Here is a 23424-nt window from a genome sequence, read left to right as displayed (position 1 = left end):
GGCCACGTGAAGATGCTCCGAGACGCTAGTTCCAACATATGCCACCCTATGGCCATCGACACGAGAGGGGTACAACGCGTGTATTTGTGTAGCAGATACACCCACGATGTATTGTTAGCCATTGTTTTAAATGTTATTTATCCCCTGAGGGGGTGCCTGGACACCTTGCTGTCAATTGGTGAGCTGGAATGGAAAGAGAGTGTCCTCTTTCCGTTTCTGAAGGAAGCACAGGCCCTCTGGTGTGAAGGAGAGCCGCTGGTCGGCCCTGGAATGCGCTCACGCTGGGGAGGGGCCCTGAGCAAAGGCGGTGCTGGGTCACCCGGGAGGCTGGCCCTACTGCGCCCGTGGGCCACGCTCCCACTGCCCTGAGGTCTTCTGACCTGCCCCCCGCTCTGCTTCTCAATTCCAGGTGACACCGTGTCCCTGGTTAGGACATGGCATTCTCTCCGTGCCCAGGAAGGTGCCCTATTCCTTGTCCTGTCTCTTCACCTCATGAGGGCGAACACCACATGTTCACAGTGGAAACCAATTGCGCGTTTGCTGCCGACCTAATCCGTGTCTGGACTTGGTTAGTATTCAGTGCTGAAGTTTGCGACATGGAGTTTGGGGAGATATCGCCCAGATTTCTGTGGTTCTACTGGGCTTCCCGAGGAACAGGAAAATAAACTGCTGTCCCTTTAAGAAGAGGGCTCGGCTCAAGGGTCCTCCTCTCTGTTTCCTACCACTGACCCTCCTGAAACCTCCTCATTTCTTTCTGACCCAAAAAGTGCCCAGAAGCCTCTCTCTCAGCACTTCTGCCTCCCCAGGTCACACGGACTGGGTCCCTGGGGTCAGCCCTGCAGGACAAGTCCACCCTCTGGGTCATGGCTTCTCCTCGTACTGAGACTGCAGCTTCATCCCGGGGAATTAGGTGGGTGGGAGGCCAGGGAACCATTTTCCCCCTGGAAAGGCCCCTGAGCCGGGGTCAGCAGCCCTTCGTCCCACAGACGTCCTCACATGGCGACTACACACCAGATTCACACCGTGATACATGATCAAGACTTTATTGAGGACGATGGGAAGCGGGGAGTCGGGGAGACCTGCCCCGCCTCAGCAGCCCTGGGCAGGAGTCCCAGGGCCACGGTGGGGAGCCGGGGAGTGGGGGATCTTGTGGGAGAGCGGCCCCGAACATGGGGCTCAGGTCCTAGGAACACTCCGAGGGGGTCACGGACTTCTCCACGGTGCTGCCTTCGTGCGTGACGTGGCAGCTGTAGCTGCTGGCTGACTTCCACGTGCTGGGCGACACGCTCAGGTAGCTGCTGGCCGCGTACTTGTTGTTGCTCTGTTTGGAGGGCTTGGTGGTCTCCACGCCCTGGGTGACGGGGCTGCCATTTTTCTTCCAGGCCACCGTCACGACGCCGGGGTAGAAGTCACTGATGAGGCACACCAGCGTGGCCTTGTCGTTGCTGAGCTCGTCAGTGGAGGGCGGGAACAGAGCGACCGAGGGTGCGGCCTTGGGCTGACCTGTGGGTGGGGGTGGAGGGAGGGGAGGGGAGGAGGTCTGATGTCCCGCTCAGAGGCCACTCTGGGCCCCGCGGTCCTTTCCATGTAGAGCCGTTTGCCATGTTCTTGAAGCAACTCCCATTTCCCTCAGAGGCCCTGAGCCCGGACCCGAGCCGTCACCTGTCCTTTTGAACCCCCTTCTGCCACAGAAGCCTCCTACTCTCACCCTCTTGGCCATGCCTTTTCCTCTGATCTTGGGACAAGCTTCTGTCTACCTGTTTGTCACCAGAAAAAGATGACATGACCTCCCCTTGGTCCATCTCAGTACACTTCTGACTTGACGCTTTTCCGTGAAGTCTTAGGGTCTTTGATCTAACGGGTCAGCGTTTTCTGAAACCTGTCTCTGCTGGACCTTCCCCGACATGGTAAGTTTGTCTAGTCAAACGGAAGTCTTTCTGTCCACCTCCTCGTGCCTTGCATCCCCCCTCCACACTCAGGACACAAGCCCCCCACCAGAGCCTTCTTGATATGTCTGCGCTTCTCCCAGTGAAGTTCTTCGAACAGAAACCGAAGAGCTCGCTTGTCCCATCCCCTGTCATTGCATGACGCTTCCTCTAGCACCTTCTCGTCCCTACTGCGTGCCCTCTCCTGCAGGGCTGTCTCGACCCATGCAGTAAAGGACACTGCATGGCAGCTTTGCTCTGGTCCGAGGGAGCCCGTCCACCCTGCATCATTCCGGGCCCGTGAGCATGAGCCCCACCTCCTGAGGACCTTCCCAGAACCTCTGACCTCGTGTGTCTCTAGCAATGGCCCTGAGGGTGCTGGGCCTTCCTATCTTCTCCACGTGGTCAAGCCCTCAGGACTACTTCTCCTCCCTTCTCCTTGGGAGACGATCCCCAAGAACCCCTACAAATAAATCTGGTAGACCAGACCCGAAGGGGAGCACAGGAGAGAGCCCGGACAGGACCACGGCCTGACCCTGCCTGACCCATGGAAGCGTCTACAGGTCACCCTGTCCATTCCTCTGTCTCTGCGGTCAGACAGGAGTGTCTGAGAGGGAGCAGTGGAGGCAAGAGGGACAGTGAGAACAGGGACAAGAGGAGCTCATCATCCCAAGGGTTGGGATGCAGGGTGAAAGCTTGGTTCCAGGCTGAGAGTAAACCTTGAGAAGGAGGAAAAACAGCAGAAAACCCCAAAGTGTGGGAAGGTAGGGAAGGAGGAGGAAGGAGAGACTCACCGAGGACGGTCAGATGGGTCCCTCCGCCGAACACATTACACTGTGACACAGCCTCATACAAAAACCTTGTGGGAGGCCCTGCCCCACCCTGAGCCCCCCCACCTGCAGCTGCCGTGGGGGGAGCCTGGGCCTCTGCCCCAGGCTGCTGTCTGCTCCGCATGGGGCCCTGAAGCCCCCCACCCTCCCCCCAGCCACAACGTGTTACAGGACCCGTCTCTGCATGTGCACATCAGCAGTCTCCCTGAAGAGCCAGGCTGCACAGTGTCGCTGTTCTTTGGGCCCGTGTGTCTCCATGGCCCTCACCAGAACCAGGAAAGGAGCCAGGTGGCCCGGCCGTGAAGAGAAGTTCCCTTCTTGCAGGAGTTCGGAGTGTCCCGCATCCCCGCAGGGGAAGAGGCAGGGCCCAGGCAGGCAGTCGCTGTGGGAATGTAGCACTGACCCCCACTGTACCCTGAGGTCTCAGCCTGATGTTCCCTGTGGACGGGAGAGTCTGTTATTGCCCCGAAGGGGTCCTCAGCTTCTACTGCAAGTAATGCCAGCCCCTCCTCCACCGCGAACTTGGGAGAACCTCCTCTTCCCTCCAGAATCGGGTTCTATAGGAAGAGAGTTAGGGGTCCTGAATCCTACAATTGTTTCAGGAAAACTGATCAGTGGGGGAGTCCAGCCACGGGTGTTTAAAGGCGCCAGGTGAGTGAGAAACCTGTTGTCATTCGTAAAGCAGGAGCCAATTATGTTCCCATGTCACGTGCGAGTCCCAGGACCCACGTGAAGATGTTCCACGTAGGTAAATTCCAACAGTTGCGACTCCATAGCCAATGTCACTGGGGGATAACGGGCGCGTATTCACGCTGCGATACAGACACAATCCAGTGTAGTCTGGTTTTAAATGTTATTTCTCCCCTCGCAGGGGGTAGGGAACCTTGCCCTCATTGATAAAGTGAGATATAAAGAAAGAATCTGCATTTCCCCTTCTACTAGAGGACTGACACACTCCAGGGTCGGGGGGGAGCCACTGGAGTCACCCCGGGAGGCGCTCGCCTGGGGGGAAGGGCCGTGAGCAAAGGCGGTGCTGGCCCGGAGTGTCTTGCAGCCCAGGCCCACGCTCCCAGTGTCTTGAGGTCTTCTGACCTGCCCCCCCTCTGCTTCTCAATTCCAGGTGAAACCGTGTCCCTGACAGGACATGGTTCCCTCTCCCTGCGCAGGAAAGTGCCCTTCCTTGTCCTCAGCCCTACACTCATGGCGGTGAACACCACATGTTCACAGTAGAAACCAATTACGCGTTTGCTGCTGACCTAATCCGTGTCTGGACTTGGTTAGTATTCAGTGCTGAAGTTTGCGACATGGAGTTTGGGGAGATATCGCCCAGATTTCTGTGGTTCTACTGGGCTTCCCGAGGAACAGGAAAATAAACTGCTGTCCCTTTAAGAAGAGGGCTCGGCTCAAGGGTCCTCCTCTCTGTTTCCTACCAGTGACCCTCCTGAAACCTCCTCATTTCTTTCTGACCCAGAAAAGTGCCCAGAAGCCTCTCTCTCAGCACTTCTGCCTCCCCAGGTTACACGGACTGGGTCCCTGGGGTCAGCCCTGCAGGACAAGTCCACCCTCTGGGTCATGGCTTCTCCTCGTACTGAGACTGCAGCTTCATCCCGGGGAATTAGGTGGGTGGGAGGCCAGGGAACCATTTTCCCCCCTGGAAAGGCCCCTGGGCCGGGGTCAGCAGCCCTTCGTCCCAGAGACGTCCTCACATGGCGACTACACACCAGATTCAGACCGTGATACATGATCAAGACTTTATTGAGGACGATGGGAAGCGGGGAGTCGGGGAGACCTGCCCCGCCTCAGCAGCCCTGGGCAGGAGTCCCAGGGCCACGGTGGGGAGCCGGGGGAGTGGGGGGATCTTGTGGGAGAGCGGCCCCGAACATGGGGCTCAGGTCCTAGGAACACTCCGAGGGGGTCACGGACTTCTCCACGGTGCTGCCTTCGTGCGTGACGTGGCAGCTGTAGCTGCTGGCTGACTTCCACGTGCTGGGCGACACGCTCAGGTAGCTGCTGGCCGCGTACTTGTTGTTGCTCTGTTTGGAGGGCTTGGTGGTCTCCACGCCCTGGGTGACGGGGCTGCCATTTTTCTTCCAGGCCACCGTCACGACGCCGGGGTAGAAGTCACTGATGAGGCACACCAGCGTGGCCTTGTCGTTGCTGAGCTCGTCAGTGGAGGGCGGGAACAGAGCGACCGAGGGTGCGGCCTTGGGCTGACCTGTCGGTGGGGGAGGGACAGGAGGTCGATGTCAAGAGCAGAGGCCACTCTGGCTCTAAGCATCCTTACCATGTCGAGTAGTTTGCCGTGTTCTTAAAGGAACTTGCCATTTTCCTGAAAGGCCCTGAGTCTGGACACCAGCCGTCCCCTGTCCATTGGGACCCTGTCCTGACATAGAGACATCTGACTCTCACGCTCTTGGCTCTGTCTCCTCTGGATATTGGGACAAGGTCTGTCTATCTCTTTGCCCTTAGAAAAGATGACATAGCTCTCTGGCCTCCTCTTGGGTCACTCGGTGTACATTTCTGACCTGACACGTAACTGTTGAAGTCTTAAGGTCGTTGATCTAAGGGGTCCGATTGTTTCTGGAACCGCTCTCTCCTGGACCTTCCCTGACGTTGTAAATCTTGGCGAGTCCAACGGAACTGTTTCTGTCTCCCTCCATGTACATTTGTCACCCCCCGCCGCCCCACTCAGCAAACGGGTCACAGCGCCAGAGCTTTCAGGCTATGGAGTCTGCACTTCTCCCAGGGAAGCTTTCCCACAGAGACCGAGGAGCCCACCTGGTCCTCATCCTCTGTCACTGGGTGACCCTTCCTCGAGCACCTTCTCCTCCCCACTGTGTTCTCCCTCCGGCGGGGCTGCCTGTGTGGTGGGGGCCACTGCAGAGCAGCTCTGTGCTGGCCCCGGAGAGCCTGCCCACGCCCGTGTCAACCTCGGTCCGTGAGCAGGAGCCCCACCTCTCCAAGGACCTTCCCTGAACATCCGACCCGCACAGCTGACCCAGGTGTGTCTCAAGCCTGGGCCCTGAGGGTTCCAGGTCCTCCTAAAGCCTCCACGCGGTCCACCCCTCTGGACCACTTCTCCTCTCTTCCCCGTAAGAGGGGCCCCTAGGAAGCCCTCGCAATAAACTTGTTAGACCAGAACCCAAAGAGGAGCACAGAACAGGGCCCGTCAGGAACCCGGCCTGACGCTGGCAGACACAGAGAAGAGTCTACAGGTCACCGTGTCCATTCCTCTGTCTCTGGGGTCAAGAGGAGTGTCTGAGAGTGAGCCGAGGAGGCTCGTAGGACAGGGAGAAAGGGGACAAGAGGAGCTCTGGGTCCCAAGGGTTGGGATGCAGGGTGAAAGCTTGGGTACAGGCTGAGAGGAAAACCCGAGAGGGAGGAAAAACAGCAGAAAACTGCCCAATAGTGTGGAAGACCAGGGAAGGAGGGGGAAGGAGCGACTCACCGAGGACGGTCAGATGGGTCCCTCCGCCGAATACCCAACACTGTGACACAGCCTCATACAAAAACCTCTGAGAGAGGGCCTGCCCCACCCCTGAGCCCCCCACCTGCAGCTGCGATGGGGGGAGCCTGGGCCTCTGCCCCAGGCTGCTGTCTGCTCCGCATGGGGCCCTGAAGCCCCCGCCCCACCTCCCAGCCACACCGTGAGACAGCACCCGTGTCTGCATGTGCTCATCAGCAGTCTCCCTGGAGAGCCAGGCTGCACAGTGTGGCTGCTGTCTGGGCCCTCGTGTCTCCATGGCCTTCAGCGTGACCAGGAACAGGAGCCAGGTCGCCCGGCCGTGAAGAGACGTTCCCTTCCTGCAGGGCTTGGCGGGGTGTCCCGCTACCCTGCAGCGGAGGAGGCAGGGCCCTGGCCAGCGGTCGCTGTGGGAATGTAGCACTGACCCCCGCTCCACCCTCAGGCCTCCTCCTCACGTTCCCTGTGGACGGGAGACTCTGTGATTGCCCGAGGGGTCAGCTACTTACACACCAAGTAATGGCAGCCCCTCCTCCTCGATGAACTCCAGACACTCTCCGTGTCTCTCCAGAATCGGGTTTGCAGGTTTAGGGCCTGGGGTCCCGAATCCTACATTCAAGTCAGCGCCCTCTGATCACCGGTCGATTCCAGTGTGGGATGGAAAGGCGCCAGGGGAGCGGCGACCCTGTTGTCAACATAAAGCAGGAGCCATTTATTTTCCCAGGTCGTGTCAGTGTCCCCAGAGGCCACGTGAACAGGCTCCGAGATGCTAGTTCCAACATATGCCACCCTATGGCCATCGACACGAGAGGGGTACAACCATGTATTTGTGTAGCAGATACACCCACGATGTATTGTTAGCCATTGTTTTAAATGTTATTTATCCCCTGAGGGGGGTGCCTGGACACCTTGCTGTCAATTGGTGAGCTGGAATGGAAAGAGAGTGTCGTCTTTCCGTTTCCGAAGGAAGCACAGGCCCTCTGGTGTGAAGGAGAGCCGCTGGTCAGCCCTGGAATGCGCTCACGCTGGGGAGGGGCCCTGAGCAAAGGCGGTGCTGGGTCACCCGGGAGGCTGGCCCTACTGCGCCCGTGGGCCACGCTCCCACTGTCCTGAGGTCTTCTGACCTGCCCCCGCTCTGCTTCTCAATTCCAGGTGACACAGTGTCCCTGGTTAGGACATGGCATTCTCTCCGTGCCCAGGAAGGTGCCCTATTCTGTCCTGTCTCTTCCACTCATGAGGGCGAACACCACATGTTCACACTAGAAACCAATTGAGCGTTTGCTGCCGACCTAATCCGTGTCTGCACTTGGTTAGTATTCAGTGCTGAAGTTTGCGACATGGAGTTTGGGGAGATATCGCCCAGATTTCTGTGGTTCCTGTGGGCTTCCCGAGGAACAGGAAAATAAACTGCTGTCCCTTTAAGAAGAGGGCTCGGCTCAAGAGTCCTCCTCTCTGTTTCCTACCACTGACCCTCCTGAAACCTCCTCATTTCTTTCTGACCCAAAAAGTGCCCAGAAGCCTCTCTCTCAGCACTTCTGCCTCCCCAGGTGACACGGACTGGGTCCCTGGGGTCAGCCCTGCAGGACAAGTCCACCCTCTGGGTCATGGCTTCTCCTCGTACTGAGACTGCAGCTTCATCCCGGGGAATTAGGTGGGTGGGAGGCCAGGGAACCATTTTCCCCCTGGAAAGGCCCCTGAGCCGGGGTCAGCAGCCCTTCGTCCCAGAGACGTCCTCACATGGCGACTACACACCAGATTCAGACCGTGATACATGATCAAGACTTTATTGAGGACGATGGGAAGCGGGGAGTCGGGGAGACCTGCCCCGCCTCAGCAGCCCTGGGCAGGAGTCCCAGGGCCACGGTGGGGAGCCGGGGAGTGGGGGATCTTGTGGGAGAGCGGCCCCGAACATGGGGCTCAGGTCCTAGGAACACTCCGAGGGGGTCACGGACTTCTCCACGGTGCTGCCTTCGTGCGTGACGTGGCAGCTGTAGCTGCTGGCTGACTTCCACGTGCTGGGCGACACGCTCAGGTAGCTGCTGGCCGCGTACTTGTTGTTGCTCTGTTTGGAGGGCTTGGTGGTCTCCACGCCCTGGGTGACGGGGCTGCCATTTTTCTTCCAGGCCACCGTCACGACGCCGGGGTAGAAGTCACTGATGAGGCACACCAGCGTGGCCTTGTCGTTGCTGAGCTCGTCAGTGGAGGGCGGGAACAGAGCGACCGAGGGTGCGGCCTTGGGCTGACCTGTCGGTGGGAGAGGCGAGGGGAGGAGGTCAGATGTCTAATGCAGACGCCGCTCTGGGCATCCAAGTCCTTGCCATGTGGTGCCGTTTGGCGTGTTCCTAAAGCAATTCCCGTTTACTTGAGAGACCCCGAGCCTGGACACCCTCCACCATCTGTCCTTTGACCCTCTTCTGCCACACAGATACATCATTGTCACTCACCTGGCTCTGCCTTTTCCTACTAATCTGAGAGCTTCTGCCTGTCTGTTTGTTCCTGGGAAAGATATGAGCTCTCTGGCCTGTTCTTGGGTCAATCTCTACATTTCTCCTGGCACTTTTGTGGTGGGGTCTTAGGGGCTGCGTTCTAAGCGGTCAGTTCTTCCCTGAACCTCTCTCTTACACCCTCTGTCACATGATAGGTATTTCTGAGGTGCAACAGAAGTCTTTCTGTCTGTCCTGGGGTCTGACTCCTTGTGCGCTAGTCAGCCCCCAACACACTCCGCGAACGGGTCACACCACGAGACCTTTCAGGCTGTGGAGTCTGCACTTGTCCCAGTGAAGTATTTCCCACAGAGACCGAGGAGCCCCCGTTGCCCTCATCCCTGTCATTTGGTGACCCTTGCTCCAGCACCTTCTCGTGCCCTCTGTGTTCTTGCTCCTGCAGGGCCGCCGGGTCCCAGTGTGGCAAGCGCCACAGCGCGGCTGCTCCGCGCAGGGACGCTGGAGCCCGTGTTCGCCTGCATCAGTCCCGGCCCGTGAGCAGGACCCCCGCTTCCTCAAGGACTATTTTTGATCATCCTGTGCCCATAGCCTTGGCCCTGAGGGTCAGGGTCCTTCTAAAGTCTCCATGTTGTCACCTCTCAGGACTACCCTTCCTCTCTTCCCCTTAAGAGGGGACCCCTAGTAACCCCTTCTAATAAACTTGGTCCGCCAGAGCCCAAAGGGGAGCACAGACCAGAGAACAATCAGGAACCCGGCCTGACCCTGGCAGACACACAGGAGAGTCTGCAGTCACTCTGTCACTTCCCCGGTCTCAGGGTCAGAGAGGAGTGTGAGAGAGTGAGCTGTGGAGGCAAGGAGGACAGGGAGAAAGGGGGCAAGAGGAGCTCATTGTCCTAATGGTTAGGATGGAGGGTGAAAGCGTGGGTACTGGCTGAGAGTAAACCCTGAGAAGAAGAAAAAGCAGCAGAACACCGCACAAAAGTGTGGAGGAGCAGGGAAGGAGGGGGAAGGAGCGACTCACCGAGGACGGTCAGATGGGTCCCTCCGCCGAACACAGCACACTGTGACACAGCCTCAAACAAAAACCTCTGAGAGAGGGCCTGCCCCACCCCTGAGCCCCCCACCTGCAGCTGCGATGGGGGGAGCCTGGGCCTCTGCCCCAGGCTGCTGTCTGCTCCGCATGGGGCCCTGAAGCCCCCGCCCCACCTCCCAGCCACACCGTGACACAGCACCCGTGTCTGCATGTGCTCATCAGCAGTCTCCCTGGAGAGCCAGGCTGCACAGTGTGGCTGCTGTCTGGGCCCTCGTGTCTCCATGGCCTTCAGCGTGACCAGGAACAGGAGCCAGGTCGCCCGGCCGTGAAGAGACGTTCCCTTCCTGCAGGGCTTGGCGGGGTCCCGCATCCCCGCAGCGGAGGAGGCAGGGCCCTGGCCAGCGGTCGCTGTGGGAATGTAGCACTGACCCCCGCTCCACCCTCAGGCGTCCTCCTCACGTTCCCTGTGGACGGGAGACTCTGTGATTGCCCGAGGGGTCAGCTACTTACACACCAAGTAATGGCAGCCCCTCCTCCTCGATGAACTCCAGACACTCTCCGTGTCTCTCCAGAATCGGGTTTACAGGTTTAGGGCCTGGGGTCCCGAATCCTACATTCAAGTCAGCGCCCTCTGATCACCGGTCGATTCCAGTGTGGGATGGAAAGGCGCCAGGGGAGCGGTGACCCTGTTGTCAACATAAAGCAGGAGCCATTTATTTTCCCAGGTCGTGTCAGTGTCCCCAGAGGCCACGGGAACAGGCTCCGAGATGCTAGTTCCAACATATGCCACCCTATGGCCATCGACACGAGAGGGGTACAACCATGTATTTGTGTAGCAGATACACCCACGATGTATTGTTAGGCATTGTTTTAAATGTTATTTATCCCCTGAGGGGGGTGCCTGGACACCTTGCTGTCAATTGGTGAGCTGGAATGGAAAGAGAGTGTCCTCTTTCCGTTTCTGAAGGACGCACAGGCCCTCTGGTGTGAAGGAGAGCCGCTGGTCAGCCCTGGAATGCGCTCACGCTGGGGAGGGGCCCTGAGCAAAGGCGGTGCTGGGTCACCCGGGAGGCTGGCCCTACTGCGCCCGTGGGCCACGCTCCCACTCTCCTGAGGTCTTCTGACCTGCCCCCGCTCTGCTTCTCAATTCCAGGTGACACAGTGTCCCTGGTTAGGACATGGCATTCTCTCCGTGCCCAGGAAGGTGCCCTATTCTGTCCTGTCTCTTCCACTCATGAGGGCGAACACCACATGTTCACACTAGAAACCAATTGCGCGTTTGCGGCCGACCTAATCCGTGTCTGGACTTGGTCAGTATTCAGTGCTGAAGTTTGCGACATGGAGTTTGGGGAGATATCGGCCAGAATTCTGTGGTCCTACTGGGCTTCCCGAGGAACAGGAAAATAAACTGCTGTCCCTTTAAGAAGAGGGCTCGGCTCAAGGGTCCTCTTCTCTGTTTCCTATCACTGACCCTCCTGAAACCTCCTCATTTCTTTCTGACCCCGAAAAGTGCCCAGAAGCCTCTCTCTCAGCACTTCTGCCTCCCCAGGTGACACGGACTGGGTCCCTGGGGTCAGCCCTGCAGGACAAGTCCACCCTCTGGGTCATGGCTTCTCCTCGTACTGAGACTGCAGCTTCATCCCGGGGAATTAGGTGGGTGGGAGGCCAGGGAACCATTTTCCCCCCTGGAAAGGCCCCTGAGCCGGGGTCAGCAGCCCTTCGTCCCAGAGACGTCCTCACATGGCGACTACACACCAGATTCAGACCGTGATACATGATCAAGACTTTATTGAGGAAGATGGGAAGCGGGGAGTCGGGGAGACCTGCCCCGCCTCAGCAGCCCTGGGCAGGAGTCCCAGGGCCACGGTGGGGAGCCGGGGAGTGGGGGATCTTGTGGGAGAGCGGCCCCGAACATGGGGCTCAGGTCCTAGGAACACTCCGAGGGGGTCACGGACTTCTCCACGGTGCTGCCTTCGTGCGTGACGTGGCAGCTGTAGCTGCTGGCTGACTTCCACGTGCTGGGCGACACGCTCAGGTAGCTGCTGGCCGCGTACTTGTTGTTGCTCTGTTTGGAGGGCTTGGTGGTCTCCACGCCCTGGGTGACGGGGCTGCCATTTTTCTTCCAGGCCACCGTCACGACGCCGGGGTAGAAGTCACTGATGAGGCACACCAGCGTGGCCTTGTCGTTGCTGAGCTCGTCAGTGGAGGGCGGGAACAGAGCGACCGAGGGTGCGGCCTTGGGCTGACCTGTCGGTGGGGGAGGAGGGACGGGAGGGGAGGAGGTCTGATGTCCCGCTCAGAGGCCACTCTGGGCCCCGCGGTCCTTTCCATGTAGAGCCGTTTGCCATGTTCTTGAAGCAACTCCCATTTCCCTCAGAGACACTGAGCCCGGACCCGAGCCATCACCTGTCCTTTTGAACCCCCTTCTGCCACAGAAGCATCCTAGTGTCACCCTCTTGGCCATGCCTTTTCCTCATCTTGTGACAGCTTCTGTCTAACTGTTTGTCACCAGAAAAGGTGACATGACCTCCCCTTGGTCCATCTCAGTACACTTCTGACTTGACGTTTTTCCGTGAAGTCTTAGGGTCTTTGATCTAACGGGTCAGCGTTTTCTGAAACCTGTCTCTGCTGGACCTTCCCCGACATGGTAAGTTTGTCTAGTCAAACAGAAGTCTTTCTGTCCACCTCCTCGTGCCTTGCATCCCCCCCTCCACACTCAGGACACAAGCCCCCCCACCAGAGCCTTCTTGATAGTCTGCGCTTCTCCCAGTGAAGTTCTTCGAACAGAAACTGAAGAGCTCGCTTGTCCCATCCCCTGTCATTGCATGACGCTTCCTCTAGCACCTTCTCGTCCCTACTGCGTGCCCTCTCCTGCAGGGCTGTCTCGACCCATGCAGTAAAGGACACTGCATGGCAGCTTTGCTCTGGTCCGAGGGAGCCCGTCCACCCTGCATCATTCCGGGCCCATGAGCATGAGCCCCACCTCCTGAGGACCTTCCCAGAACCTCTGACCTCTGTGTCTCTAGCAATGGCCCTGAGGGTGCTGGGCCTTCCTATCTTCTCCACATGGCCAAGCCCTCAGGACTACTTATCCTCCCTTCTCCTTGGGAGACGATCCCCAAGAACCCCTACAAATAAATCTGGTAGACCAGACCCGAAGGGGAGCACAGGAGAGAGCCCGGACAGGACCACAGCCTGACCCTGCCTGACCCATGGAAGCGTCTACAAGTCACCCTGTCCATTCCTCTGTCTCTGCGGTCAGACAGGAGTGTCTGAGAGGGAGCAGTGGAGGCAAGAGGGACAGTGAGAACAGGGACAAGAGGAGCTCATCATCCCAAGGGTTGGGATACAGGGTGAAAACTTGGTTCCAGGCTGAGAGTAAACCTTGAGAAGGAGGAAAAACAGCCCCAAAGTGTGGGAAGGTAGGGAAGGAGGAGGAAGGAGAGACTCACCGAGGACGGTCAGATGGGTCCCTCCGCCGAACACATTACACTGTGACACAGCCTCATACAAAAACCTTGTGGGAGGCCCTGCCCCACCCTGAGCCCCCCACCTGCAGCTGCCGTGGGGGGAGCCTGGGCCTCTGCCCCAGGCTGCTGTCTGCTCCGCATGGGGCCCTGAAGCCCCCACCCTCCCCCCAGCCACAACGTGTTACAGGACCCGTCTCTGCATGTGCACATCAGCAGGCTCCCTGAAGAGCCAGGCTGCACAGTGTCGCTGTTCTTTGGGACCGTGTGTCTCCATGACCCTCACCAGAACCAGGAAAGGAGTCAGGTGGCCCGGCCGTGAAGAGAAGTTCCCTTCTTGCAGGAGTTCGGAGTGTCCCGCATCCCCGCAGGGGAAGAGGCAGGGCCCAGGCAGGCAGTCACTGTGGGAATGTAGCACTGACCCCCACTGTACCCTGAGGGCTCAGCCTGATGTTCCCTGTGGACGGGAGAGTCTGTTATTGCCCCGAAGGGGTCCTCAGCTTCTACTGCAAGTAATGCCAGCCCCTCCTCCACCGCGAACTTGGGAGAACCTCCTCTTCCCTCCAGAATCGGGTTCTATAGGAAGAGAGTTAGGGGTCCTGAATCCTACAATTGTTTCAGGAAAACTGATCAGTGGGGGAGTCCAGCCACGGGTGTTTAAAGGCACCAGGTGAGTGAGAAACCTGTTGTCATTCGTAAAGCAGGAGCCAATTATGTTCCCATGTCACGTGCGAGTCCAGGACCCACGTGAAGATGTTCCACGTAGGTAAATTCCAACAGTTGCGACTCCATAGCCAATGTCACTGGGGGATAACGGGCGCGTATTCACGCTGCGATACAGACACAATCCAGTGTAGTCTGGTTTTAAATGTTATTTCTCCCCTCGCAGGGGGTAGGGAACCTTGCCCTCATTGATAAAGTGAGATATAAAGAAAGAATCTGCATTTCCCCTTCTACTAGAGGACTGACACACTCCAGGGTCGGGGGGGGGGAGCCACTGGAGTCACCGTGGGGAGTCACTCGCCTGGGGGGAGGGCCGTGAGCAAAGGCGGTGCTCCAGTGTCTTGCAGCCCAGGCCCAGGCTCCCAGTGTCTTGAGGTCTTCTGACCTGCCCCCACTCTGCTTCTCAATTCCAGGTGACACCGTGTCCCTGACAGGACATGGCTCCCTCTCCGTGCGCAGGAAAGTGCCCTTCCTTGTCCTCAGTCCTACACTAATGGCGGTGAACACCACATGTTCACAGTAGAAACCAATTGCGCGTTTGCTGCCGACCTAATCTGTGTATGGACTTGGTTAGTATTCAGTGCTGAAGTTTGCGACATGGAGTTTGGGGAGATATCGCCCAGATTTCTGTGGTCCTACTGGGCTTCCCGAGGAACAGGAAAATAAACTGCTGTCCCTTTAAGAAGAGGGCTCGGCTCAAGGGTCCTCCTCTCTGTTTCCTACCACTGACCCTCCTGAAACCTCCTCATTACTCCCTGACTCAGAAAAGTGCCCAGAAGCCTCTCTCTCAGCACTTCTGCCTCCCCAGGTCACACGGACTGGGTCCCTGGGGTCAGCCCTGCAGGGCAAGTCCACCCTCTGGGTCATGGCTTCTCCTCGTACTGAGACTGCAGCTTCATCCCGGGGAATTAGGTGGGTGGGAGGCCAGGGAACCATTTTCCCCCTGGAAAGGCCCCTGGGCCGGGGTCAGCAGCCCTTCGTCCCAGAGACGTCCTCACATGGCGACTACACACCAGATTCAGACCGTGATACATGATCAAGACTTTATTGAGGACGATGGGAAGCGGGGAGTCGGGGAGACCTGCCCCGCCTCAGCAGCCCTGGGCAGGAGTCCCAGGGCCACGGTGGGGAGCCGGGGAGTGGGGGATCTTGTGGGAGAGCGGCCCCGAACATGGGGCTCAGGTCCTAGGAACACTCCGAGGGGGTCACGGACTTCTCCACGGTGCTGCCTTCGTGCGTGACGTGGCAGCTGTAGCTGCTGGCTGACTTCCACGTGCTGGGCGACACGCTCAGGTAGCTGCTGGCCGCGTACTTGTTGTTGCTCTGTTTGGAGGGCTTGGTGGTCTCCACGCCCTGGGTGACGGGGCTGCCATTTTTCTTCCAGGCCACCGTCACGACGCCGGGGTAGAAGTCACTGATGAGGCACACCAGCGTGGCCTTGTCGTTGCTGAGCTCGTCAGTGGAGGGCGGGAACAGAGCGACCGAGGGTGCGGCCTTGGGCTGACCTGTCGTTGGGGGAGGGACAGGAGGTCGATGTCAAGAGCAGAGGCCACTCTGGCTCTAAGCATCCTTACCATGTCGAGTAGTTTGCCGTGTTCTTAAAGGAACTTGCCATTTTCCTGAAAGGCCCTGAGTCTGGACACCAGCCGTCCCCTGTCCCTTGGGACCCTGTCCTGACATAGAGACATCTGACTCTCCCGCTCTTGGCTCTGTCTCCTCTGGATATTGGGACAAGGTCTGTCTATCTCGTTGCCCTTAGAAAAGATGACATAGCTCTCTGGCCTCCTCTTGGGTCACTCGGTGTACATTTCTGACCTGACACGTAACTGTTGAAGTCTTAAGGTCGTTGATCTAAGGGGTCCGATTGTTTCTGGAACCGCTCTCTCCTGGACCTTCCCTGACGTTGTAAATCTTGGCGAGTCCAACGGAACTGTTTCTGTCTCCCTCCATGTACATTTGTCACCCCCGCCGCCCCACTCAGCAAACGGGTCACAGCGCCAGAGCTTTCAGGCTATGGAGTCTGCACTTCTCCCAGGGAAGCTTTCCCACAGAGACCGAGGAGCCCACCTGGTCCTCATCCCCTGTCACTGGGTGACCCTTCCTCGAGCACCTTCTCCTCCCCACTGTGTTCTCCCTCCGGCGGGGCTGCCTGTGTGGTGGGGGCCACTGCAGAGCAGCTCTGTGCTCTCTGTGCCCCGGAGAGCCTGCCCACGCCCGTGTCAACCTCGGTCCGTGAGCAGGAGCCCCACCTCTCCAAGGACCTTCCCTGAACATCTGACCCGCACACCTGACCCAGGTGTGTCTCAAGCCTGGGCCCTGAGGGTTCCAGGTCCTCCTAAAGCCTCCACGCGGTCCACCCCTCTGGACCACTTCTCCTCTCTTCCCCTTAAGAGGGGCCCCTAGGAAGCCCTCGCAATAAACTTGTTAGACCAGAACCCAAAGAGGAGCACAGAACAGGGCCTGTCAGGAACCCGGCCTGACGCTGGCAGACACAGAGAGGAGTCTACAGGTCACCGTGTCCATTCCTCTGTCTCTGGGGTCAAGAGGAGTGTCTGAGAGTGAGCCGAGGAGGCTCGTAGGACAGGGAGAAAGGGGACAAGAGGAGCTCTGGGTCCCAAGGGTTGGGATGCAGGGTGAAAGCTTGGGTACAGGCTGAGAGGAAAAGCCGAGAGGGAGGAAAAACAGCAGAAAACTGCCCAATAGTGTGGAAGAGCAGGGAAGGAGGGGGAAGGAGCGACTCACCGAGGACGGTCAGATGGGTCCCTCCGCCGAATACCCGACACTGTGACACAGCCTCATACAAAAACCTCTGAGAGAGGGCCTGCCCCACCCCTGAGCCCCCCACCTGCAGCTGCGATGGGGGGAGCCTGGGCCTCTGCCCCAGGCTGCTGTCTGCTCCGCATGGGGCCCTGAAGCCCCCACCCTCCCCCCAGCCACAACGTGTTACAGGACCCGTCTCTGCATGTGCACATCAGCAGGCTCCCTGAAGAGCCAGGCTGCACAGTGTCGCTGTTCTTTGGGACCGTGTGTCTCCATGACCCTCACCAGAACCAGGAAAGGAGTCAGGTGGCCCGGCCGTGAAGAGAAGTTCCCTTCTTGCAGGAGTTCGGAGTGTCCCGCATCCCCGCAGGGGAAGAGGCAGGGCCCAGGCAGGCAGTCACTGTGGGAATGTAGCACTGACCCCCACTGTACCCTGAGGTCTCAGCCTGATGTTCCCTGTGGACGGGAGAGTCTGTTATTGCCCCGAAGGGGTCCTCAGCTTCTACTGCAAGTAATGCCAGCCCCTCCTCCACCGCGAACTTGGGAGAACCTCCTCTTCCCTCCAGAATCGGGTTCTATAGGAAGAGAGTTAGGGGTCCTGAATCCTACAATTGTTTCAGGAAAACTGATCAGTGGGGGAGTCCAGCCACGGGTGTTTAAAGGCACCAGGTGAGTGAGAAACCTGTTGTCATTCGTAAAGCAGGAGCCAATTATGTTCCCATGTCACGTGCGAGTCCAGGACCCACGTGAAGATGTTCCACGTAGGTAAATTCCAACAGTTGCGACTCCATAGCCAATGTCACTGGGGGATAACGGGCGCGTATTCACACAGCGATACAGACACAATCCAGTGTAGTCTGGTTTTAAATGTTATTTCTCCCCTTGCAGGGGGTAGGGAACCTTGCCCTCATTGATAAAGTGAGATATAAAGAAAGAATCTGCATTTCCCCTTCTACTAGAGGACTGACACACTCCAGGTTCAGGGGGGAGCCACTGGAGTCACCGTGGGGAGTCACTCGCCTGGGGGGAGGGGCCGTGAGCAAAGGCGGTGCTCCAGTGTCTTGCAGCCCAGGCCCACGCTCCCAGTGTCTTGAGGTCTTCTGACCTGCCCCCCCTCTGCTTCTCAATTCCAGGTGACACCGTGTCCCTGGCTAGGACATGGTTCCCTCTCCCGGCGCAGGAAGGTGCCCTTCTTGTCCTAGTCTCTTCCACTCATGACGGCGAACACCACATGTTCACACTAGAAACCAATTACGCGTTTGCTGCTGACCTAATCCGTGTCTGGACTTGGTTAGTATTCAGTGCTGAAGTTTGCGACATGGAGTTTGGGGAGCTATCGCCCAGATTTCTGTGGTTCCTCTGGGCTTCCCGAGGAACAGGAAAATAAACTGCTGTCCCTTTAAGAAGAGGGCTCGGCTCAAGGGTCCTCCTCTCTGTTTCCTACCACTGACCCTCCTGAATCGTCCTCATTTCTTTCTGACCCCGAAAAGTGCCCAGAAGCCTCTCTCTCAGCACTTCTGCCTCCCCAGGTGACACGGACTGGGTCCCTGGGGTCAGCCCTGCAGGACAAGTCCACCCTCTGGGTCATGGCTTCTCCTCGTACTGAGACTGCAGCTTCATCCCGGGGAATTAGGTGGGTGGGAGGCCAGGGAACCATTTTCCCCCTGGAAAGGCCCCTGAGCCGGGGTCAGCAGCCCTTCGTCCCAGAGACGTCCTCACATGGCGACTACACACCAGATTCACACCGTGATACATGATCAAGACTTTATTGAGGACGATGGGAAGCGGGGAGTCGGGGAGACCTGCCCCGCCTCAGCAGCCCTGGGCAGGAGTCCCAGGGCCACGGTGGGGAGCCGGGGAGTGGGGGGATCTTGTGGGAGAGCGGCCCCGAACATGGGGCTCAGGTCCTAGGAACACTCCGAGGGGGGTCACGGACTTCTCCACGGTGCTGCCTTCGTGCGTGACGTGGCAGCTGTAGCTGCTGGCTGACTTCCACGTGCTGGGCGACACGCTCAGGTAGCTGCTGGCCGCGTACTTGTTGTTGCTCTGTTTGGAGGGCTTGGTGGTCTCCACGCCCTGGGTGACGGGGCTGCCATTTTTCTTCCAGGCCACCGTCACGACGCCGGGGTAGAAGTCACTGATGAGGCACACCAGCGTGGCCTTGTCGTTGCTGAGCTCGTCAGTGGAGGGCGGGAACAGAGCGACCGAGGGTGCGGCCTTGGGCTGACCTGTCGGTGGGGGAGGAGGGAGGGGAGGGGAGGAGGTCTGATGTCCCGCTCAGAGGCCACTCTGGGCCCCGCGGTCCTTTCCATGTAGAGCCGTTTGCCATGTTCTTGAAGCAACTCCCATTTCCCTCAGAGACACGGAGCCCGGACCCGAGCCATCACCTGTCCTTTTGAACCCCCCTTCTGCCACAGAAGCATCCTACTGTCACCCTCTTGGCCATGCCTTTTCCTCATCTTGTGACAGCTTCTGTCTACCTGTTTGTCACCAGAAAAGGTGACATGACCTCCCCTTGGTCCATCTCAGTACACTTCTGACTTGACATTTTTCCGTGAAGTCTTAGGGTCTTTGATCTAACGGGTCAGCGTTTTCTGAAACCTGTCTCTGCTGGACCTTCCCCGACATGGTAAGTTTGTCTAGTCAAACAGAAGTCTTTCTGTCCACCTCCTCGTGCCTTGCATCCCCCCTCCACACTCAGGACACAAGCCCCCCACCAGAGCCTTCTTGATAGTCTGCGCTTCTCCCAGTGAAGTTCTTCGAACAGAAACTGAAGAGCTCGCTTGTCCCATCCCCTGTCATTGCATGACGCTTCCTCTAGCACCTTCTCGTCCCTACTGCGTGCCCTCTCCTGCAGGGCTGTCTCGACCCATGCAGTAAAGGACACTGCATGGCAGCTTTGCTCTGGTCCGAGGGAGCCCGTCCACCCTGCATCATTCCGGGCCCATGAGCATGAGCCCCACCTCCTGAGGACCTTCCCAGAACCTCTGACCTCTGTGTCTCTAGCAATGGCCCTGAGGGTGCTGGGCCTTCCTATCTTCTCCACATGGCCAAGCCCTCAGGACTACTTATCCTCCCTTCTCCTTGGGAGACGATCCCCAAGAACCCCTACAAATAAATCTGGTAGACCAGACCCGAAGGGGAGCACAGGAGAGAGCCCGGACAGGACCACAGCCTGACCCTGCCTGACCCATGGAAGCGTCTACAAGTCACCCTGTCCATTCCTCTGTCTCTGCGGTCAGACAGGAGTGTCTGAGAGGGAGCAGTGGAGGCAAGAGGGACAGTGAGAACAGGGACAAGAGGAGCTCATCATCCCAAGGGTTGGGATACAGGGTGAAAACTTGGTTCCAGGCTGAGAGTAAACCTTGAGAAGGAGGAAAAACAGCCCCAAAGTGTGGGAAGGTAGGGAAGGAGGAGGAAGGAGAGACTCACCGAGGACGGTCAGATGGGTCCCTCCGCCGAACACATTACACTGTGACACAGCCTCATACAAAAACCTTGTGGGAGGCCCTGCCCCACCCTGAGCCCCCCACCTGCAGCTGCCGTGGGGGGAGCCTGGGCCTCTGCCCCAGGCTGCTGTCTGCTCCGCATGGGGCCCTGAAGCCCCCACCCTCCCCCCAGCCACAACGTGTTACAGGACCCGTCTCTGCATGTGCACATCAGCAGGCTCCCTGAAGAGCCAGGCTGCACAGTGTCGCTGTTCTTTGGGACCGTGTGTCTCCATGACCCTCACCAGAACCAGGAAAGGAGTCAGGTGGCCCGGCCGTGAAGAGAAGTTCCCTTCTTGCAGGAGTTCGGAGTGTCCCGCATCCCCGCAGGGGAAGAGGCAGGGCCCAGGCAGGCAGTCACTGTGGGAATGTAGCACTGACCCCCACTGTACCCTGAGGGCTCAGCCTGATGTTCCCTGTGGACGGGAGAGTCTGTTATTGCCCCGAAGGGGTCCTCAGCTTCTACTGCAAGTAATGCCAGCCCCTCCTCCACCGCGAACTTGGGAGAACCTCCTCTTCCCTCCAGAATCGGGTTCTATAGGAAGAGAGTTAGGGGTCCTGAATCCTACAATTGTTTCAGGAAAACTGATCAGTGGGGGGAGTCCAGCCACGGGTGTTTAAAGGCACCAGGTGAGTGAGAAACCTGTTGTCATTCGTAAAGCAGGAGCCAATTATGTTCCCATGTCACGTGCGAGTCCAGGACCCACGTGAAGATGTTCCACGTAGGTAAATTCCAACAGTTGCGACTCCATAGCCAATGTCACTGGGGGATAACGGGCGCGTATTCACGCTGCGATACAGACACAATCCAGTGTAGTCTGGTTTTAAATGTTATTTCTCCCCTCGCAGGGGGTAGGGAACCTTGCCCTCATTGATAAAGTGAGATATAAAGAAAGAATCTGCATTTCCCCTTCTACTAGAGGACTGACACACTCCAGGGTCGGGGGGGAGCCACTGGAGTCACCCCGGGGAGGCGCTCGCCTGGGGGGAAGGGCCGTGAGCAAAGGCGGTGCTCCAGTGTCTTGCAGCCCAGGCCCACGCTCCCAGTGTCTTGAGGTCTTCAGACCTGCCCTCCCCCTCTGCTTCTCAATTCCAGGTGACACCGTGTCCCTGACAGGACATGGCTCCCTCTCCGTGCGCAGGAAAGTGCCCTTCCTTGTCCTCAGCCCTACACTCATGGCGGTGAACACCACATGTTCACAGTAGAAACCAATTGCGCGTTTGCTGCCGACCTAATCTGTGTCTGGACTTGGTTAGTATTCAGTGCTGAAGTTTGCGACATGGAGTTTGGGGAGATATCGCCCAGATTTCTGTGGTCCTACTGGGCTTCCCGAGGAACAGGAAAATAAACTGCTGTCCCTTTAAGAAGAGGGCTCGGCTCAAGGGTCCTCCTCTCTGTTTCCTACCACTGACCCTCCTGAAACCTCCTCATTACTTTCTGACTCCGAAAAGTGCCCAGAAGCCTCTCTCTCAGCACTTCTGCCTCCCCAGGTCACACGGACTGGGTCCCTGGGGTCAGCCCTGCAGGGCAAGTCCACCCTCTGGGTCATGGCTTCTCCTCGTACTGAGACTGCAGCTTCATCCCGGGGAATTAGGTGGGTGGGAGGCCAGGGAACCATTTTCCCCCTGGAAAGGCCCCTGGGCCGGGGTCAGCAGCCCTTCGTCCCAGAGACGTCCTCACATGGCGACTACACACCAGATTCAGACCGTGATACATGATCAAGACTTTATTGAGGAAGATGGGAAGCGGGGAGTCGGGGAGACCTGCCCCGCCTCAGCAGCCCTGGGCAGGAGTCCCAGGGCCACGGTGGGGAGCCGGGGAGTGGGGGGATCTTGTGGGAGAGCGGCCCCGAACATGGGGCTCAGGTCCTAGGAACACTCCGAGGGGGTCACGGACTTCTCCACGGTGCTGCCTTCGTGCGTGACGTGGCAGCTGTAGCTGCTGGCTGACTTCCACGTGCTGGGCGACACGCTCAGGTAGCTGCTGGCCGCGTACTTGTTGTTGCTCTGTTTGGAGGGCTTGGTGGTCTCCACGCCCTGGGTGACGGGGCTGCCATTTTTCTTCCAGGCCACCGTCACGACGCCGGGGTAGAAGTCACTGATGAGGCACACCAGCGTGGCCTTGTCGTTGCTGAGCTCGTCAGTGGAGGGCGGGAACAGAGCGACCGAGGGTGCGGCCTTGGGCTGACCTGTCGTTGGGGGAGGGACAGGAGGTCGATGTCAAGAGCAGAGGCCACTCTGGCTCTAAGCATCCTTACCATGTCGAGTAGTTTGCCGTGTTCTTAAAGGAACTTGCCATTTTCCTGAAAGGCCCTGAGTCTGGACACCAGCCGTCCCCTGTCCCTTGGGACCCTGTCCTGACATAGAGACATCTGACTCTCCCGCTCTTGGCTCTGTCTCCTCTGGATATTGGGACAAGGTCTGTCTATCTCGTTGCCCTTAGAAAAGATGACATAGCTCTCTGGCCTCCTCTTGGGTCACTCGGTGTACATTTCTGACCTGACACGTAACTGTTGAAGTCTTAAGGTCGTTGATCTAAGGGGTCCGATTGTTTCTGGAACCGCTCTCTCCTGGACCTTCCCTGACGTTGTAAATCTTGGCGAGTCCAACGGAACTGTTTCTGTCTCCCTCCATGTACATTTGTCACCCCCGCCGCCCCACTCAGCAAACGGGTCACAGCGCCAGAGCTTTCAGGCTATGGTGTCTGCACTTCTCCCAGGGAAGCTTTCCCACAGAGACCGAGGAGCCCACCTGGTCCTCATCCCCTGTCACTGGGTGACCCTTCCTCGAGCACCTTCTCCTCCCCACTGTGTTCTCCCTCCGGCGGGGCTGCCTGTTTGGTGGGGGCCACTGCAGAGCAGCTCTGTGCTGGCCCCGGAGAGCCTGCCCACGCCCGTGTCAACCTCGGTCCGTGAGCAGGAGCCCCACCTCTCCAAGGACCTTCCCTGAACATCTGACCCGCACACCTGACCCAGGTGTGTCTCAAGCCTGGGCCCTGAGGGTTCCAGGTCCTCCTAAAGCCTCCACGCGGTCCACCCCTCTGGACCACTTCTCCTCTCTTCCCCTTAAGAGGGGCCCCTAGGAAGCCCTCGCAATAAACTTGTTAGACCAGAACCCAAAGAGGAGCACAGAACAGGGCCCGTCAGGAACCCGGCCTGACGCTGGCAGACACAGAGAAGAGTCTACAGGTCACCGTGTCCATTCCTCTGTCTCTGGGGTCAAGAGGAGTGTCTGAGAGTGAGCCGAGGAGGCTCGTAGGACAGGGAGAAAGGGGACAAGAGGAGCTCTGGG

General features: G+C 58.4%; 2 protein-coding genes and 4 gene segments (V, D, J or C); all 6 read right to left on the bottom strand.

Moving 5' to 3' along the window:
- Positions 1–1027: 1027 nt before the first annotated feature.
- LOC129086292 (immunoglobulin lambda constant 7-like) lies at positions 1028–3529 on the bottom strand. The segment is given in 4 exon segments: positions 1028–1503; positions 2720–2784; positions 3170–3312; positions 3485–3529. Coding segments are annotated over 4 exon segments (573 nt in total).
- Positions 3530–4610: 1081 nt separating this feature from the next.
- LOC129086291 (immunoglobulin lambda constant 7-like) lies at positions 4611–6498 on the bottom strand. The segment is given in 2 exon segments: positions 4611–4970; positions 6204–6498. Coding segments are annotated over 2 exon segments (615 nt in total).
- A 1488-nt stretch (positions 6499–7986) lies between these two features.
- On the bottom strand, positions 7987–10065 carry LOC129086290 (immunoglobulin lambda-like polypeptide 5). The gene is made up of 2 exons (XM_054592751.1): positions 9684–10065; positions 7987–8462 (listed from the first exon to the last, which is right to left on the bottom strand). Exons 1-2 carry the CDS (start codon positions 10063–10065, stop codon positions 8143–8145), a joined length of 702 nt encoding a protein of 233 aa, XP_054448726.1. The 3' UTR covers positions 7987–8142.
- A 1401-nt stretch (positions 10066–11466) lies between these two features.
- Positions 11467–13954, bottom strand: LOC129086289 (immunoglobulin lambda constant 7-like). The segment is given in 4 exon segments: positions 11467–11942; positions 13148–13212; positions 13596–13738; positions 13910–13954. Coding segments are annotated over 4 exon segments (573 nt in total).
- A 960-nt stretch (positions 13955–14914) lies between these two features.
- LOC129086288 (immunoglobulin lambda constant 7-like) lies at positions 14915–17436 on the bottom strand. The segment is given in 3 exon segments: positions 14915–15390; positions 16628–16736; positions 17392–17436. Coding segments are annotated over 3 exon segments (474 nt in total).
- Positions 17437–18457: 1021 nt separating this feature from the next.
- Positions 18458–20885, bottom strand: LOC129086287 (immunoglobulin lambda-like polypeptide 5). The gene is made up of 4 exons (XM_054592750.1): positions 20841–20885; positions 20526–20668; positions 20078–20142; positions 18458–18873 (listed from the first exon to the last, which is right to left on the bottom strand). The coding sequence occupies exons 1-4, from the start codon at positions 20883–20885 to the stop codon at positions 18458–18460; spliced, it is 669 nt and encodes a 222-aa protein (XP_054448725.1).
- Between the last annotated feature and the right edge of the window lie 2539 nt (positions 20886–23424).

The sequence above is a fragment of the Pteronotus mesoamericanus genome, unplaced genomic scaffold (genome assembly GCF_021234165.1).
Source record: "Pteronotus mesoamericanus isolate MK-2021 breed Mesoamerican mustached bat unplaced genomic scaffold, CSHL_Meso_final scaffold_371, whole genome shotgun sequence".
Classification (NCBI taxonomy): domain Eukaryota; kingdom Metazoa; phylum Chordata; class Mammalia; order Chiroptera; family Mormoopidae; genus Pteronotus; species Pteronotus mesoamericanus.
This window is presented reverse-complemented; position numbering and strand designations above follow the sequence as displayed.